Source organism: Chlorocebus sabaeus, chromosome 28 (genome assembly GCF_047675955.1).
Source record: "Chlorocebus sabaeus isolate Y175 chromosome 28, mChlSab1.0.hap1, whole genome shotgun sequence".
In the NCBI taxonomy this organism is placed as follows: domain Eukaryota; kingdom Metazoa; phylum Chordata; class Mammalia; order Primates; family Cercopithecidae; genus Chlorocebus; species Chlorocebus sabaeus.
Genome location: NC_132931.1, coordinates 9,710,940 through 9,725,661, shown reverse-complemented (window position 1 = coordinate 9,725,661; position 14,722 = coordinate 9,710,940). Strand labels below are relative to the sequence as shown.

The following is a 14,722-nucleotide window of genomic DNA, read 5'->3' as shown; positions in this document are numbered from 1 at the left end:
GGTCCCAGATCCAGGGTATGCATGTCTGGCTCACAAAGACATACCCTTCTTCCACTGAGATAACAGCACTGTGAATTTCAGCTCAACAGGTGGACAGTCAGTTAAATAAAGGAAGTAAAGACAATCAATCTAGTGTAAGCCAGGGCAGTTTAATGTTCCAACCTCAAATCTGAATCAAGTCTTACCTTCATTGGAACTCCTCCTTGATCTTGGAGGACCCCTTCCTGGCTTTGCAGAGTACAGAGAGATTAATTTCTTCTCTGCAAACCCTACACTGCTGATAACTCATCACCGCCGCCCCCTCATTTCTGAAGCTTTAGTAAGGTGTAACTGACATGATGAACTGCACATATTTAAAAGGCCCGGTATGGTCCGTTTTGACAGATGCATATTCCTGTAACTTGCCTTTGCTCCTAGTCTAGTCAAATTGGGAAGAAGGCGCAGGGTTGTGGCTGGGGTAGCTGTGAGGGTTGGGTGGGGTTACTTGTTTGCGGCTGTCTTTAGAATGCAGGTGACTGGCCAGCTGTGGTGGCTCAAACTTGGAATCGTAGCACTTTGGAAGGTCAAAGAGGAGGTAGGAAAATCACTTGAGTCCAGGAGTTTGAGACTAGCCTGGGCAACATAGTGAGACCTTGTTTACACAAAAATTTTTTTAAAAGGCCAGGCGTGGTGGCTCACACCTGTAATCCCAGCACTTTGGGAGGCCAAGGCGGGCGGATCACGAGATCAAGAGATCAAGACCATCCTGGCAAGCATGGTGAAACCCCATCTCTACTAAAAATACAAAAATTAGCTGGGTGTGGTGGCCCATGCCTGTAATCCCAGTTACTCGGGAGGCTGAGGCAGGAAAATCACTTGAACCCAGGAGGCGGAGGTTGCAGTGAGCCGAGATCACATCACTGCACTCCAGCCTGGGTGACAGAGTGAAAAGAAAAAAGAAGAAAGAAAGAAAGATTTAGGAGGTAGCACTGATCAGACATGAGGGCATGGGAGAGAGAGGGGGCTGGGATGATGCCCTGGTTTTAGGCGTGGGTGACGGGGGCTGTGATGTGGTTCATTGTGGGGAACACTCAGGAGGGATCGGGGTGGGGGAAGAGGGAGGTGGTTCTGGGGTAAGGCAGTGTGCCCAGTTTGGGCATATTCATTTGAGATACTGGTTTCCTTTGCATTGTGTCACTGGGCATTTACACACATTTTACAGTACAGTGTGTTTTTATCTACGTCACACCCTCTTCCCAGCCAAACCCACACAACCACAGAAAAGGAAGTTGGTTTCAAAACCAGGAAGAGGGGTTGATAGATTTGCTATGGGAGTTTTGTGAGTTTTGGTTTTTTTTTTTTTGAGACTGCATCTCTGTTGCCCAGGCTGGAGTGCAGTGGCACGATCTGGGCTCACTGCAACCTCCGCCTCCTGCCTCAGCCTCCAGAGTACCTGGAATTACAGGCATGTGCCACCACACCCAGCTAATTTTTGTATTTTTAGAGATGGGGTTTCACTATGTTGGCCAGGCTGGTCTTGAACTCCTGATCTCAGGTGATCCACCTGCCTCAGCTTCCCAAAGTGCTGGGATTACAAGCGTAAGCCACTGTGCCTGGCCTTTTAGTGAGATTTTTCAAGTGGAAATTGAAAGGGGGATTTCATTTTGGCACCAGAAGCTGAGCCTCTGGGTTAGGGGCAGCCCACGTGCTGGAGTAAGCGTTAGGCCTGCCCGCAGGCAGTGGGGTGATGCATCTCCGTGTCACAGGCTTGAGAACTGGCTCAGCTTGGTGTCTGTTCTTTGCTAATGGCTTTCGAAGCTGGTGGCTTGGGAAGGATATGGGCTTGCAGAGGGTTTACTGCTGTGGGAAAGGGAGTGAGATGTGCTGAGTTCAGGTGGCTCTGAAGGACCCACACGCCTGAGGTCCTTAAGATTTATTTCTGAGTCGGACTTGGAGCCAGGGGACTTTCGGTACTGATTTTGATCTTTGGCAAAGGTCAGCATTTTCTATGGTGTAATAATGGAGAAAGTGGTCTTTAATCAGAGCCTCACGGAAACATCAAGTTATCCAGTGGGAGTGGAATTCTCTACTGCAGAACTTCTTTGAGAGTGTTGTTTTTTTTTTTTTTTTTTTTTTTTTTGAGATGGAGTTTCACTCTTGTTGCCCAGGCTGGAGTGCAATGGCGCGATCTCGGCTTACTGCAGCCTCCACCTCCTGGGTTCAAGTGATTCTCCTGCCCCAGCCTCCCGAGTAGCTGCGATTACAGGTGTGCACTGCCACCCCTGGCTAATTTTTGTATTTTTAGTAGAGATGAGGTTTCACCATGTTGGTCAGGCTGGTCTCAAACTCCTGACCTCAAGTGATCTATCCACCTCGGCCTCCCAAAGTGCTGGGATTACAAGCATGAGGCACCGCGTCTAGCTTTCTTTTTTCTTTTTTCTTTTTTTTTTGAGAGATAGGCTGGAGAGCAGTGATGCGGTCATAACTCACTGTAACCTCCACTCCTGTGGGATCCTCCCACTTCAGCCTCCTGAGTAGCTGGGACTACAGCCATGTGCCACCATGCCTGGCAAATTTTTGTTTATTTTTTATTTTTTTGTAGAGACAAAGGACTTGCTGTGTTACCCATGCTGGTCTCGAACTCCTGGGCTCAAGCGATCCTCCCACCTTGACCTCCTAAAGTGCTAGTATTACAGGCGTGAGCAGCCACTGTGCCCAACTTCTTCGAACCTTTGATTGCTAATGTACGCCTTGTTTCCAAGAGAGGAATCATAGATACGGCTGTCCATTTGTACAGTTGTCCTTTAGTATCCATGGAGATTGGTTCCATGACCCCCAGTAGATACCAAAATCCTTGGATCTTCAAGTCCCTGATATAAGATGGTGTAGTATTTGCATCTAACCTAAGCATATCCTCCCATATACTTTATTTGAGACAGAGTCTCGCTCTGTCGCCAGGCTGGGGTGCAGTGGCACGATCTCAGCTCACTGCAGCCTCCATGTCCCAGGATCAGGTGATTCTCCTGCCTCAGCCTTCCGAATAGCTGGGACTACAGGCATGTGCCACCATGCCTGACCAATGTTTGTGTTTTTAGTGGAGATGGGGTTTCACTTGTTGGCCAGGCTGGTCTCAAGCTCCTCACTTCAGGTGATCCACCTGCCTCGGCCTCCCAGAGTAATGGGGTTACAGGTGCGAACCACATCACCTGGCCCCTCTTGTATACTTTAAATCATCTCTAGATTATTCATAACACCTAATACAATGTACATGCTATGTAAATAACTGTTATACTGTGTCATTTAGGGAATAATGACAAGAAAAAAGTCTGTATATGTTCTGTACAGATGCAACCATGAATTATTTTTCTGGATATGTTTGATTCAAGGTTGCTTGAATCCATGGATGTGGAACGCACAGATAGGGGGGCAGATTGCATTTGGTTATCTGAACCCCTGAACCCTTTTTTCATAGTGCCTTATGGAGGGCTAGTGTTTCTTAGAACACACTTTGGGAAATGAAGAGATAATCCTTGTCTTTGTTTCAGATAAACAAAAGGTTTTTTTTTCTTCCTTTTTTTTTTTTGAGATGGAGCCTTGTTCTGTCTCCCAGGCTGGAGTGCAGTGGCACAATCTCTGCTCACTGCAAGCTCTGCCTCCCGGGTTCACGCCATTCTGCCTCAGCCTCCCAAGTAGTTGGGACTATAGGTGCCCACCACATGCCCGGCTAATTTTTTGTGTTTTTTAGTAGAGACGGGGTTTCACCTTGTTAGCCAGGATGGTCTCGATCTCCTGACCTTGTGATCCACCCACCTTGGCCTCCCAAAGTGCTGGGATTACAGGCATGAGCCACCGCGCCTGGCAAATGAAAGTTTTAATGATAACTTTGGACCTGGAACTCAGGAAGCTCCCATTTAAGTAGGTGTTTTGTTCTCTCTACCCCTCTACATATATGCTGGCTTCATCAGAATCGTTTCTGGGCATGCAGGGTGGCTCCCATGTATATCCCAACACTTTGGGAGGCTGAGGGAGGAGGATCACTATAGGCCAGGAGTTCGAGGCTAGCCTGGGCAACATAGCAAGATCCCATCTCTACAAAATATAAAAGTATCAAAATTATTTGGGTATGGTCGTGTGCACCTGCAGTCCCAGCTACCTGGGAGGCTGAGGCAGGAGAATCATTTGAGCCCAGGAGGTTAAGACTGCAGCGAGCTATGACTGAGCCACTTATACTCCAGCCTGGGTGACAGAGTGAGAGACCCTGTATCTTAAAGAAAAAGAAAAAGATGGGCCGAGCGCAGTGGCTCACACCTGTAATCCCAGCACTTTGGGTAGCCGAGGCAGGTGGATTACTTGAGGTCAGGAGTTCAAGACCAGCCTGGCCAACATGATGAAACCTCCTCTCTCTTCTCTCTCTCTCTCCTCTTTCTCTCTCTCAGTACTGAAATTCTGATGGTCTCCAAGTGTAATAAGAGAGTTATCCCTCTCCATCCTCCTGAGTCCCCAGTACATGCTGGGTTGTTAGTTTTGGGCCACAGTGTCCTCACTGCAACCTTTGTGCACCTGGCCAAGTGTAAACAGATGCCATGGAGGAAATGAACACCAGTGCTGAGACCTAGCGCTCTGCACCATGAGGCTGTGGCTCAGTCCCTTCGTCATGACTCGCCCTGTGCCACCCACATAAGTTTCCATGTGCCAATCTCTTTCAAAGTCTGGATCTCCATCACATTCACTGTCCCGGAACTGCCCTTTTACACTGGTTTGATGAACTGTGTTTCAAGAGATAGACATCCGTCTTCCCTGAGGAATATGCTCATAGCTGCCTTTCTCCCTCCCCACTTCAGGAACTGGATGCATTTCAGCCATACCCCATTGAAATCATGCCAGGGGAGGTCTTCCTCGGCAATTTCAGTCAAGCCTGTGACCCCAAAATTCAGAAAGACTTGAAAGTCAAAGCCCATGTCAACGTCTCCATGGATACAGGGCCCTTGTAAGTAAAGAGAAACAATTGATTTATATTTCGTGTTTTTGAATTTAATATTAAAATTTTATTTTTTGTATTATTATTATTATTATTATTATTCTTATTTTTGAGACGGAGTCTCGCTCTGTCACCCAGACTGGAGTGCAGTGGTGTGATCTTGGCTCACTGCAAGCTCCGCCTCCCGGGTTCACGCCATTCTCCTGTCTCAGCCTCCCGAGTAGCTCAGGTGCCCGCCACCTCGCCCGGCTAGGTTTTCATTTTTTTTTTTTTTTTTTGAGACGGAGTCTCGCTCTGTCGCCCAGGCTGGAGTGCAGTGGCCGGATCTCTGCTCACTGCAAGCTCCGCCTCCCGGGTTCACGCCATTCTCCTGCCTCAGCCTCCCGAGTAGCTGGGACTACAGGTGTATGCCATTACACCTGGCTAATTTTTGTGTTTTTTAGTAGAGACAGGGTTTTGAAATGTTGCCCGGACTGGTCTCGAACTCCAGACCTCAAGTGATCTGCCCGCCTTGGCCTCCCAAAGTGCTGGGATTACAGGCATGAGCCCCCACACCCAGGCTATATTTTATTTTATATTTTATTTCATTTTAGAGACAGGGTCTTGCACTGTTGCCCAGGCTGGAGTGCAGTGGCACAATCATAGCTCACTGCAGCCTCAACCTTCTGGGCTCAAGTGATGCTCCTGCCTCTGCCTCTGCCTCCCACCTCTGCCTCCTGCTTCTAGATATTAAAAGGCATTCTCTGGGCACATATCCCAGAGAAACAAATACTTATATTCACACCAAAACCTGCGCATGAATATTCATAGTGCTGTCCGGCTGGCAAAGAACTAGACAAACTGTGGTAAATACACTCCATGGAATACCACTCAACAATCATAAGGAAGAAACTGTTGATACGTGCGGCAACTTGGATCTCCAGTGAATAAATGCCGAGGGGTGGGGCAGGGGGATAATTCCAAATGGTTACAGACAATGTGACTCCATTTATATAGCATTTATTTATTTAGTTTTTAAAAAAAGAGACGAGCTCTCACTATGTTGCCCAGCCTGGCCTTGAACTCCTGAACTCAAGTGATCCTCTTGCCTCAGCCTCCCAAAGTGCTGGGATTATAGGTGTGAGCCACCACACCCGGCCTTATATAGCATTTTTCATATGACAACATTTTAGAAATAGAAGACAGATAAGTGGTTGCCAAGAGTTAGGGAAGGGAGCAGGGGAGGTAGAGGTGGTTATAAAAGAACAACACAAGGAGCTGCACACAGTGGCTCATGCCTGTAATCCCAGCACTTTGGGAGGCTGAGGTGGGAGGACCACCTGAGGTCAGGAGTTTGAGACCAACATGGCCAACATGGTGAAACCCTGTCTCTACTAAAAATATAAAACATTAGCTGGGCATGGTGGTGCATGCCTGTAATCCCAGCTACTCAGGAGGCTGAGTCATGAGAATCACTTGAATCAGGGAGGTGGAGATTGCAGTGAGCCGAGATCACACCACTGCACTCCAGCCTGGGCAACAGAGTGAGACTCTGTCTCAAAAACAAGCAAACAAAAAGAAACAGAAGGGATCCTTAGTGTTGGAACTGTTTACTGTCTTGAGTGATAGTGGATATATGAACCTACATAGTGATAAATTTCTATTATTATTATTTTTTGAGATGGACTCTCACTCTGTCGCCCAGGCTGGAGTGCAGTGGCACGATCTTGGCTCAGTGCGACCTCCACCTCCCAGGTTCAAGTGATTCTCCTGCCTCAGCCTCCTGAGTAGCTGGGATTACAGGCGCCCACCACCACGCCTGGCTAATTTTTGTATTTTAGTAGAGACAGGGTTTCACCAGGTTGGCCAGGCTGGTCTCAAACCCCTGACCTCAGGAGATCTGCCCGCCTTGGCCTCCCAAAGTGTTGGGATTACAGGTGTGAGCCGCTGCGCCCAGCCCAGTGATGAATTTCTGTAGAACTTACTACACACACACAGAGAGAGGTAAAACTGGATAAACCTGCTAAGACTGATAGATTGTATCAGTGTCAATATCCTGATTGTGACATTATGCTATAGTTTTGCAAAAATGTTGCCATTAGGGAAATTGGGCACAGTGTATCTACAAAGGACTTTCTTTGTTACTTCTTACCACTGCAAGTGAATCCATAATGATCTCAATAATTTTTTTTCTTTTTTTTTTTGAGATGGAGTCTCGCTCTGTCATCTAGGCTGGAGTGCAGTGGCACGATCTTGGCTCACTGCAACCTCTGTCTCCTGGGTTCAAGCAATTCTCCCTGCCTCAGCCTCCCAAGCAGTTAGGATTACAAGCGCCTGCCACAACGTCTGGCTAATTTTTGTATTTTTTTACTAGAGATGGGGTTTTGCCACGTTGGCCAGGCTGGTCTCGAACTCCTGACCTCAGGTGATCCGCCCACCTCGGCCTCCCAAAGTGCTGCGATTACAGGCGTGAGTCACTGTGCCTGGCCTGTTTGTGTTTTTTGATTTTTTTTGTTTTTGTTTTTTTGACAGGGTCTCACTCTGTGATCCAGGCTGGAGTGCAGTGGTGTGGTCACAGCTCAGCTTGACCTAGGCTCAAGCAATCCTCCCACCTCAGCTTCCCAAGTAACCATATCTACTAAAAATACAACAATTAGCAGGGCATGGTGGCAGGCGCCTGTAATCCTGCTACTCTGGAGGCTGAGGTGTAAGAATTGCCTGAACTGAGGAGGCAGAGGTTGCAGTGAGCTGAGATCACTCAACTGCACTCCAGCCTGGGCGACAGAGCAAGACTCTGTCTCAAAAAAGGAAGTAAAATAAAACAGATAAAACAGCAGCCCCACCATCTCCATCCCTCTTACCTCTCTCTCTGCATTTAACACAGTGGGCTCATTCTCCAAGGTCATTAAATGTGCTTTCCTGTCCTCATTTAATGATTGCACCATATTCCAGGAGAGTACCATGTTTTGGGCTCATCATAATAGCCATGTGACATGTACTATGCACCAAGCAGATTGCTAAGTGCCCTGAATAGATTACTTTCCTCAGTCTACACAGCACCCCTGTGAGTTAGGTGTATTAACAATTTTTTTTTTAAATTTTTTATTTTTGTAGAGATAAGGTCTCACTATGTTGCCCAGGCTTGTCAGGAACTCCTGGCCTCAAGCGATCCTCTTGCCTTGCCCTCCCAAAGTGCTGGGATTACAGGCGTGAGCCACCATGCCTGGCCAAGACAGGTACTTTAAAAAAATTTTTTTTGGCTGGATGTGGTGGCTCACACCTGTAATCCCAGCACTTTGGGAGGCCAAGGCGGGTACATCAACTGAGGCTGGGAGTTTGATGACCAGCCTGGCCAAAATGGTGAAACCCCGTCTCTACTAAAAATATAAACATTAGCCGGGCGTGGTGGCACATGCCTGCAATCCCAGCTACTTGGGAGGCTGAGGCAGGAGAATCGGTTGAACCTGGAAGGTAGAAGTTGCAGTGAGCTGAGATCACGCCACTGTTCTACAGCCTGGGCAACAGAGTGAGACTCTGTCTCAAAAAAAAAAAAAAAAAAGACGAGGGTCTGGCTATGTGATCCTCCCATCTCTGTCTCCCAAATTACTGGGCTTAGAGCCATGAGCCACCACACCCAGCCTGGATGTTGTTTTCCAGGAGAGGTTGAGCTACCCGTGCACATTCCGCCTTACACAAGCTCAGCGTCCTCCCTGTGGCCCTTCTGCTGCGATGAAAACCCCACAGTGGGGCGGCTTGCATTCTGCATTCCACCTGGTGACCTGTGCGGTCTTTCCATGTAGTTTTGCAGGCGATCCTGACAGGCTTCTGCACATCCAGATAGAAGATTCCCCAGAAGCCCAGATTCTCCCCTTCTTACGCCGCACGTGTCACTTCATTGGTAAGGAGCGTTCCTTGGCCGGGTAGCAGCTGGCCTGTGTCTGGGAAGCAGAGGGGCAGTGGAGCCTCCTTCACAGGCTTATTCTGGATCACGACTCCCCATGCTCTGGAGAGAAAGGGCCCAGCTCAGCATATGCCCCACCTGGGTGAGATAAGCTCCAGGACACGTCCGACTTCTCGGGAGCCCTCAGTGAAACGAGCAACCGTGGTATTTACCTTGAGGGCAGTGGGGCCCAAGATTGTGGGCTGAGCGTCCTGGGCTCTGGCCCTGGCTAGATGGCTGTGCCCTTCTGGGCTTGTTGTAAAATGAGGGTGATGGCTACCCACAAGCACACATGCTCATAGAGGCTCTAGGCTGAGCTCTGGAGACCAGGAGGTAAGTCTCTCTCCATCCCCGCCTTCATCCTTGGTCTGTGGGATGTGGGTGGAACGGAAGGAAGACTACAAAGCTCTTTCAGTTCTCACTTCCAAGATTTTCTTTGTTTTGGTTTGTTGGTTGGTTGGTGGGGTTGGGGTCTTGCTATGTTGCCCAGGCAGGTCTTGAACTCCTGGCCTCAAGCGATCCTCCTACCTCAGCCTCTCAAGGTGCTGGGATTATAGGCATGAGCCACCACACCCAAGTGGTGCCCACCAGTTACTTAATTCATCACGAGTGGATTTTTAACTCGTTCCTGTGGCTCCAGATTGCCCGAGGAGAGTAAGATGTGTAGAGAGAGCAGGGCTGAGTCAGGTTGGAGTCCCCACCCCGTGCCTGCCTGTCTAGCACCAACAGCTCCTGGCCTGAGCCACTGTACCAGGGGCTGGAGCATGGCGTTTTGGCTCAGCCATCCCTTATTTTAAATTTTATTTTTTTGAGACAGGGTCTGGCTTGTTCACCCAGGCTGGAGTGTAGTGGTACAGTCTTGGCTCACTGCAACCTCCACCTCCTGGGCTCAAGCAATCCTCCCACCTCAGCCTCCTGAGTAGCTGGGACTACAGGCATGCACCACCGCACCCAGCTAATTTTTGTAGTTTTAGTAGAGATGGGATTTTGCCACGCTGCCCAAACTGGTCTTGAACTCCTGAGCTCAGGCAATCCACCCGCCTCAGCCTCCTAAAGTAGTGGGATTACAGGCGTGAGCCACCGCACCCAGCCCCAACCATCCTTTATTTGCCCAGCAGATGTCAAATGTCACTCGACTAGGGCCTGAGGCTGAGACTTCCCACGTGTCCCACCTCGAGGTGTCAGAGCCCTGTGGCCCAAAGAGGGCCCCCATCCAGCCTGCCTCCCTGGGTAGCACTGAGCCAGTCAGTGGATTAAACTACACGCTCAGTTCCTTTATTCAGATGGTGAGGAAGGTGGCCGTCGTCATCTCTGTGTCTTCCTTTAGCCCTGGCAGTCTGTGATTTTGCACTTGGCATGCTAATCTTCAGGTCCTGAGGGTTGCCAGACCAGCCTCGGGTGCCAGCTTAGGTTTCCTCTCCCTGGGCAGGACTCACAGCTTCAAGGGTGCTGTGATTAGAGCTGATATTTCTGTGCCAGGCACTGGGCTCAGTACAGAACAGAACCAAACCGCATGGAGGAGGTAGTATACTGTGATCCCATTTTCCAGATAAGGACACTGTGGCTTCAAGTAACTTACCCTCCAGCCCGGGCAACATTGTGAGACCCCATCTGTACAAAAAAGTTAGCTAGACATGGTGGCGCATGCGTGTGGTCCCAGCTACCCTGAAGGCTAAGGCAGGAGGATTACTTGAGCCCACGAGTTCAAGGTGGCAGTGAGCTGTGATTACATCACTGCATTCCAGCCTGGGCAACAGAGCAAGACTTGGTCTCTAAAATAAAATAAAAATAGGCAGGCCGGGCGCGGTGGCTCAAGCCTGTAATCCCAGCACTTTGGGAGGCCGAGACGGGCGGATCACGAGGTCAGGAGATCGAGACCATCCTGGCTAACACGGTGAAACCCCGTCTCTACTAAAAAATACAAAAAACTAGCCGGGCGAGGTGGCGGGCGTCTGTAGTCCCAGCTACTCGGGAGCCGAAGGCAGGAGAATGGCGTGAACCTGGGAGGCGGAGCTTGCTGTGAGCCGAGATCCGGCCACTGCACTCCAGCCTGGGTGACAGAGCGAGACTCCGTCTCAAAAAAAAGAATTAAAAAATAAAAAATAAAAATAGGCTGGGCACAGTGGTTCTTACCTGTAATTCCAGTACTTTGAGAGGATGAGGTGGGCAGATCACCCGAGGTCAGGAGTTCAAGACCAGCCTGAACAACATAGTGAGCCTGCATGTCTATATTAAAAAAAAAAAAAAAAAGTTGGGTGCAGTGGCTTGTGCCTATAATCCCAGCACTTTCAGAGGCCAAGGCAGGCAGATCATCTGAGGTCCGGAGTTGGAGACCAGCCTGGACAACATGGTGAAACCTTATCTCTATTAAAAATACAAAAAATTAGCTGGGTGTGGTAGCAATCCCAGCTACTCGGGAAGGCTAAGCCAGGAGAATCGCTTGAACCCAGGAGGCGGAGGTTGCAGTGAACTGAGAGTGTGCCATTGCACTCCAGCCTGGGCAACAAGAGTGAAACTCTGTCTCAACAAAGAAAGAAGGAAAGGAAAGGAGAGGAGAGGAGAGGAGTGGAGAGGAGAGGCGAAAGGAGAAGAGAGCAGAGGGGGGAAGGAAAGGAAAGGAAGTAACTCGCCCCCAAGCCCCATGGCCAGTGAGTGGCAGTCAGGATTGGCACTCAGGCTACCCTGGCTCTGTCAGTTCCTGACTGTTCTTGGAATGATGGTGGTCCCATCCGCCCCATCGGTAGCAGAGCTTCCTGTGCTAGAAGCCTGCAGTTCAGAAGGTCTTTGCCTGGTGATGCTGGTTGCCCAGGCATGATTTTCTGGAACTTCCAGCCAGGACTGAGGGATGCCCACTTGTTAGACAATGAAATGGGCTCCCAGAGAAATCATGGGACTTGCCGAGGTCATGTGGGCTGGTCTTGAACTCATGCTTGGACCATGGGCCCATGGAGGCCAGTGTCTGACAGCAACCCAGGCCCACAGGGAGGAGGGCCAGGCATGACCCAACCCCCCACTTCTTTTTGCAGATGTTCACCTTCACCTTGGCTCTGTCGTTCTGATCTTTTCCACCCAAGGTATCAGCCGCAGCTGTGCCACCATCATAGCCTACCTCATGCATCGTAACGAGCAGACCTTGCAGGTATGCGCTCCCCGAGCCGGGCTCACAACATGCCACCCCCTGGGAGGTGGGTCAGAGCGCGACCTGGGAGGAGTGGGGCCCTGGCACTGCTTTGGGAGGAAGAATCCCAGATAACTCCAAGTCTAGGGTGCCCCCCAGCCCACGTCACCCAAGGGCAAGGTCCCAGCGTTGCAGGCTTGAGGCCTGAGGCTGGATACGCACGGCTGGCCCAGAGACTCAGGCCAGGTCAGGCTGTCCTGCAGCCCCCTTGGCATGGCCCCCACTGCTGTCAGTCTGTCCACCAGTGTTTGTTTGGTGTTGCCCAAGGAAGAACTGCTTGGAGTCCCAGAGCTGCAGCACAGGCGCCCACCCACCCCCGCCTATCTCCCTATGCCTTGGGCGCAGGGTCCAGAGAGGAGAGGGAAGCAGGGACCCATCGTGGCAAACCCAGGCAGATCTCGGGGCTCCTGACTCTGAGATAGCGCCTTTTTCGGGTGCCTGCCCCGCCTGTCACAGCCTGTTCGTGATCTCAGAGGGCTTGATAGGACCTGCAAAGCCCTGACATTTACCCAGGGATGTGTTTGGGGGAAGGAGAGGGACAAAGAATAAAACCCATTAGCCAGTGGGTTTGGTTGTCACCCGTGTATGCACTTTGCAGGTGAAGTTGCAGGCTAGAAAGGCTCTTTTTTTTTTTTTTTTTTTTTTTTTTTTTTTGAGATGGAGTCTAGTTCTGTTGTCCAGGCTGGAGTGCAGTGGTGCAATCTCCACCTCCTGGGTTCAAGTGATTCTTGAACCTCCACTGCAACCTCTGCCTCCTGGGTTCAAGCAATTCTCCTGCCTCAGCCTCCTGAGTAGCTGGGATTACAGGTGTGTGTCACCACGCCCAGCTAATTTTTGTATTTTTAGTAGAGACGGGGTTTCGCCATGTTGGCCAGGCTGGTCTCGAACTCCTGACCTCAGGTGATCCACCTGCCACTGCCTCCTGGGATTACAGGCGTGAGCCTCTGCGCCTGGCCTAGAAAGAGTCTTGGATCTCCAGGAATTCTGTTCCTGGGTGTGTGCCCAAAAGAAGTGGAAGCAGACTGGGCATGGTGACTCACACCTATAATCTCAGCACTTAGGGAGGCTGAGGTGGGTGGGTCGCTTGAGCTCAGGAGTTTGAGATCAGCTTGGGCAACATGGCAAAATCCTGTCTCTACAAAAAATACAAAACTTAGCTGGGTGCAGTGTTGCACACCTGTAGTTCCAGCTACTTGGGAGGCTGAGATAGGAGAATGGCTTGATCCTGGGAGGTGAAGGCTGCAGTGGGCTGTGATCATACCACTGCACTCCAGCCTGGGCAACAAAGCCAGACGCTGTCTCAAACAAACAAACAAGAAAGAAAAAAAAAATCAATTTCAGTGCCTTTAAACTTCTAGGAGTACCTTTGTCTTTTAAAGACCTTCAAATAATAACAAAACTCCAGAGACACTATAATAACTAACACTGACTCCTACCTGCCTGGTAAGTATTTATATGTCGTTAAAACACCTTCACAATGACCTGTGGCATAGCTATTGCTTTTATCCCCATTTTGTGGGAGGCCTGGAGAGGCCGGGTACTTTGCCTTAAGCCCCAGAGCTGTAAATGGCAAAGCTGGAATCCAAAGCACGGCTGGAGAGTCTGGGTTTTTAACAGGGCCCTGAGGCGGCAGGGAGAACGCTGGCCTTGCAACCTGGGCATTGCCCCTTACCACATGTGACCTGAGTACACCCCTTCACCCTTCTGTCCCTTCAGTGGGTAGAATGAGGTGGACAGCATGTGTCTCTCCTGCCTGCTGCATTTGCTGTGAGAGTCCCAGCAGATGCCTTGTGGGCTAGAAGGGGGATGTGTGGTTTATGATTCTTCCTTCAGGGCTTATTCTGACCCAGTGAGGACATAGTAAACCTTATAACTGCAAGCTCTACCCCTCACACCACTTTTAAAAACTTTGTGGTTAAAATATACATAACAGGCCGGGCGCGGTGGCTCACGCCTGTAATCCCAGCACCGTGGGAGGCCGAGGCAGGCAGATCACCTGAGGTCAGCAGTTCGAGACCAGCCTGGCCAACATAGTGAAACCCCGTCTCTACTAAAAATATAAAAATTAGCTGGGCGCAGTGGCGCATGCCTGTAATCCCAGCTACTCTGGAGGCTGAGGCAGGAGAATCGCTAGAAGCTGAGAGGCAGAGGCTGCAGTGAGCTGGGATTATATCATTGCACTCCAGACTGGGTGACAAGAGCGAAACTCTGTCTCAAAAAAAAAAAAAAAAAAAAAAAAAAAAAATCATACACACACACACACATATATATATAACAAAAAATTTACCATCTTAACCATTTTAAAATGTATAGCTTAGGAGCATTAAATACACTCACATTATTGTGCAACTAATCTCCCAAACTTTTCCATCTTGCAAACCTGAAACAGCAACTCTTTACTTTCCCCCCTTCATCACCACATGGGAACCACCATTCTACTTTCTGTCTCTGTGAATTTGAGTCCTCTAGGTACCTTATGTAAGTTCCTTCCTTTTAAGGCTGAATAATAAATATTCCATTATATGTGGAATTCACCAATAAACCCATCTAGGCTAGGTGCTTTCTGTTTTGGAAGATTACTAATTATTGATTCAATTTATTATTATTATTTTATTTCTTTATTTTTTTTTGAGACGGAGTCTCACTCTGTCACCCAGGCTGGAGTGCA

The 14,722-nt window shown here is 49.4% G+C and overlaps 1 protein-coding gene across 28 annotated transcripts in view; it reads left to right on the top strand.

The window, feature by feature from the left end:
• Positions 1-14,722, top strand: part of STYXL1 (serine/threonine/tyrosine interacting like 1) — a 54,147-nt gene that overhangs the window by 36,331 nt on the left and 3,094 nt on the right. For 24 of the 28 annotated variants that reach the window (XM_037990482.2, XM_037990483.2, XM_008018388.3 and 21 more), the window contains 3 exons: positions 4,821-4,966; positions 8,737-8,834; positions 11,903-12,015. In XM_037990482.2, the coding sequence (XP_037846410.1) occupies positions 4,821-4,966; positions 8,737-8,834; positions 11,903-12,015 (357 nt within the window). Of the gene's footprint in view, positions 1-4,820; positions 4,967-8,736; positions 8,835-8,910; positions 9,178-11,902; positions 12,016-14,722 lie in introns of those variants that run through there. The other 4 variants (XM_073012697.1, XM_073012696.1, XM_073012695.1 and 1 more) reach the window with 2 other exon arrangements.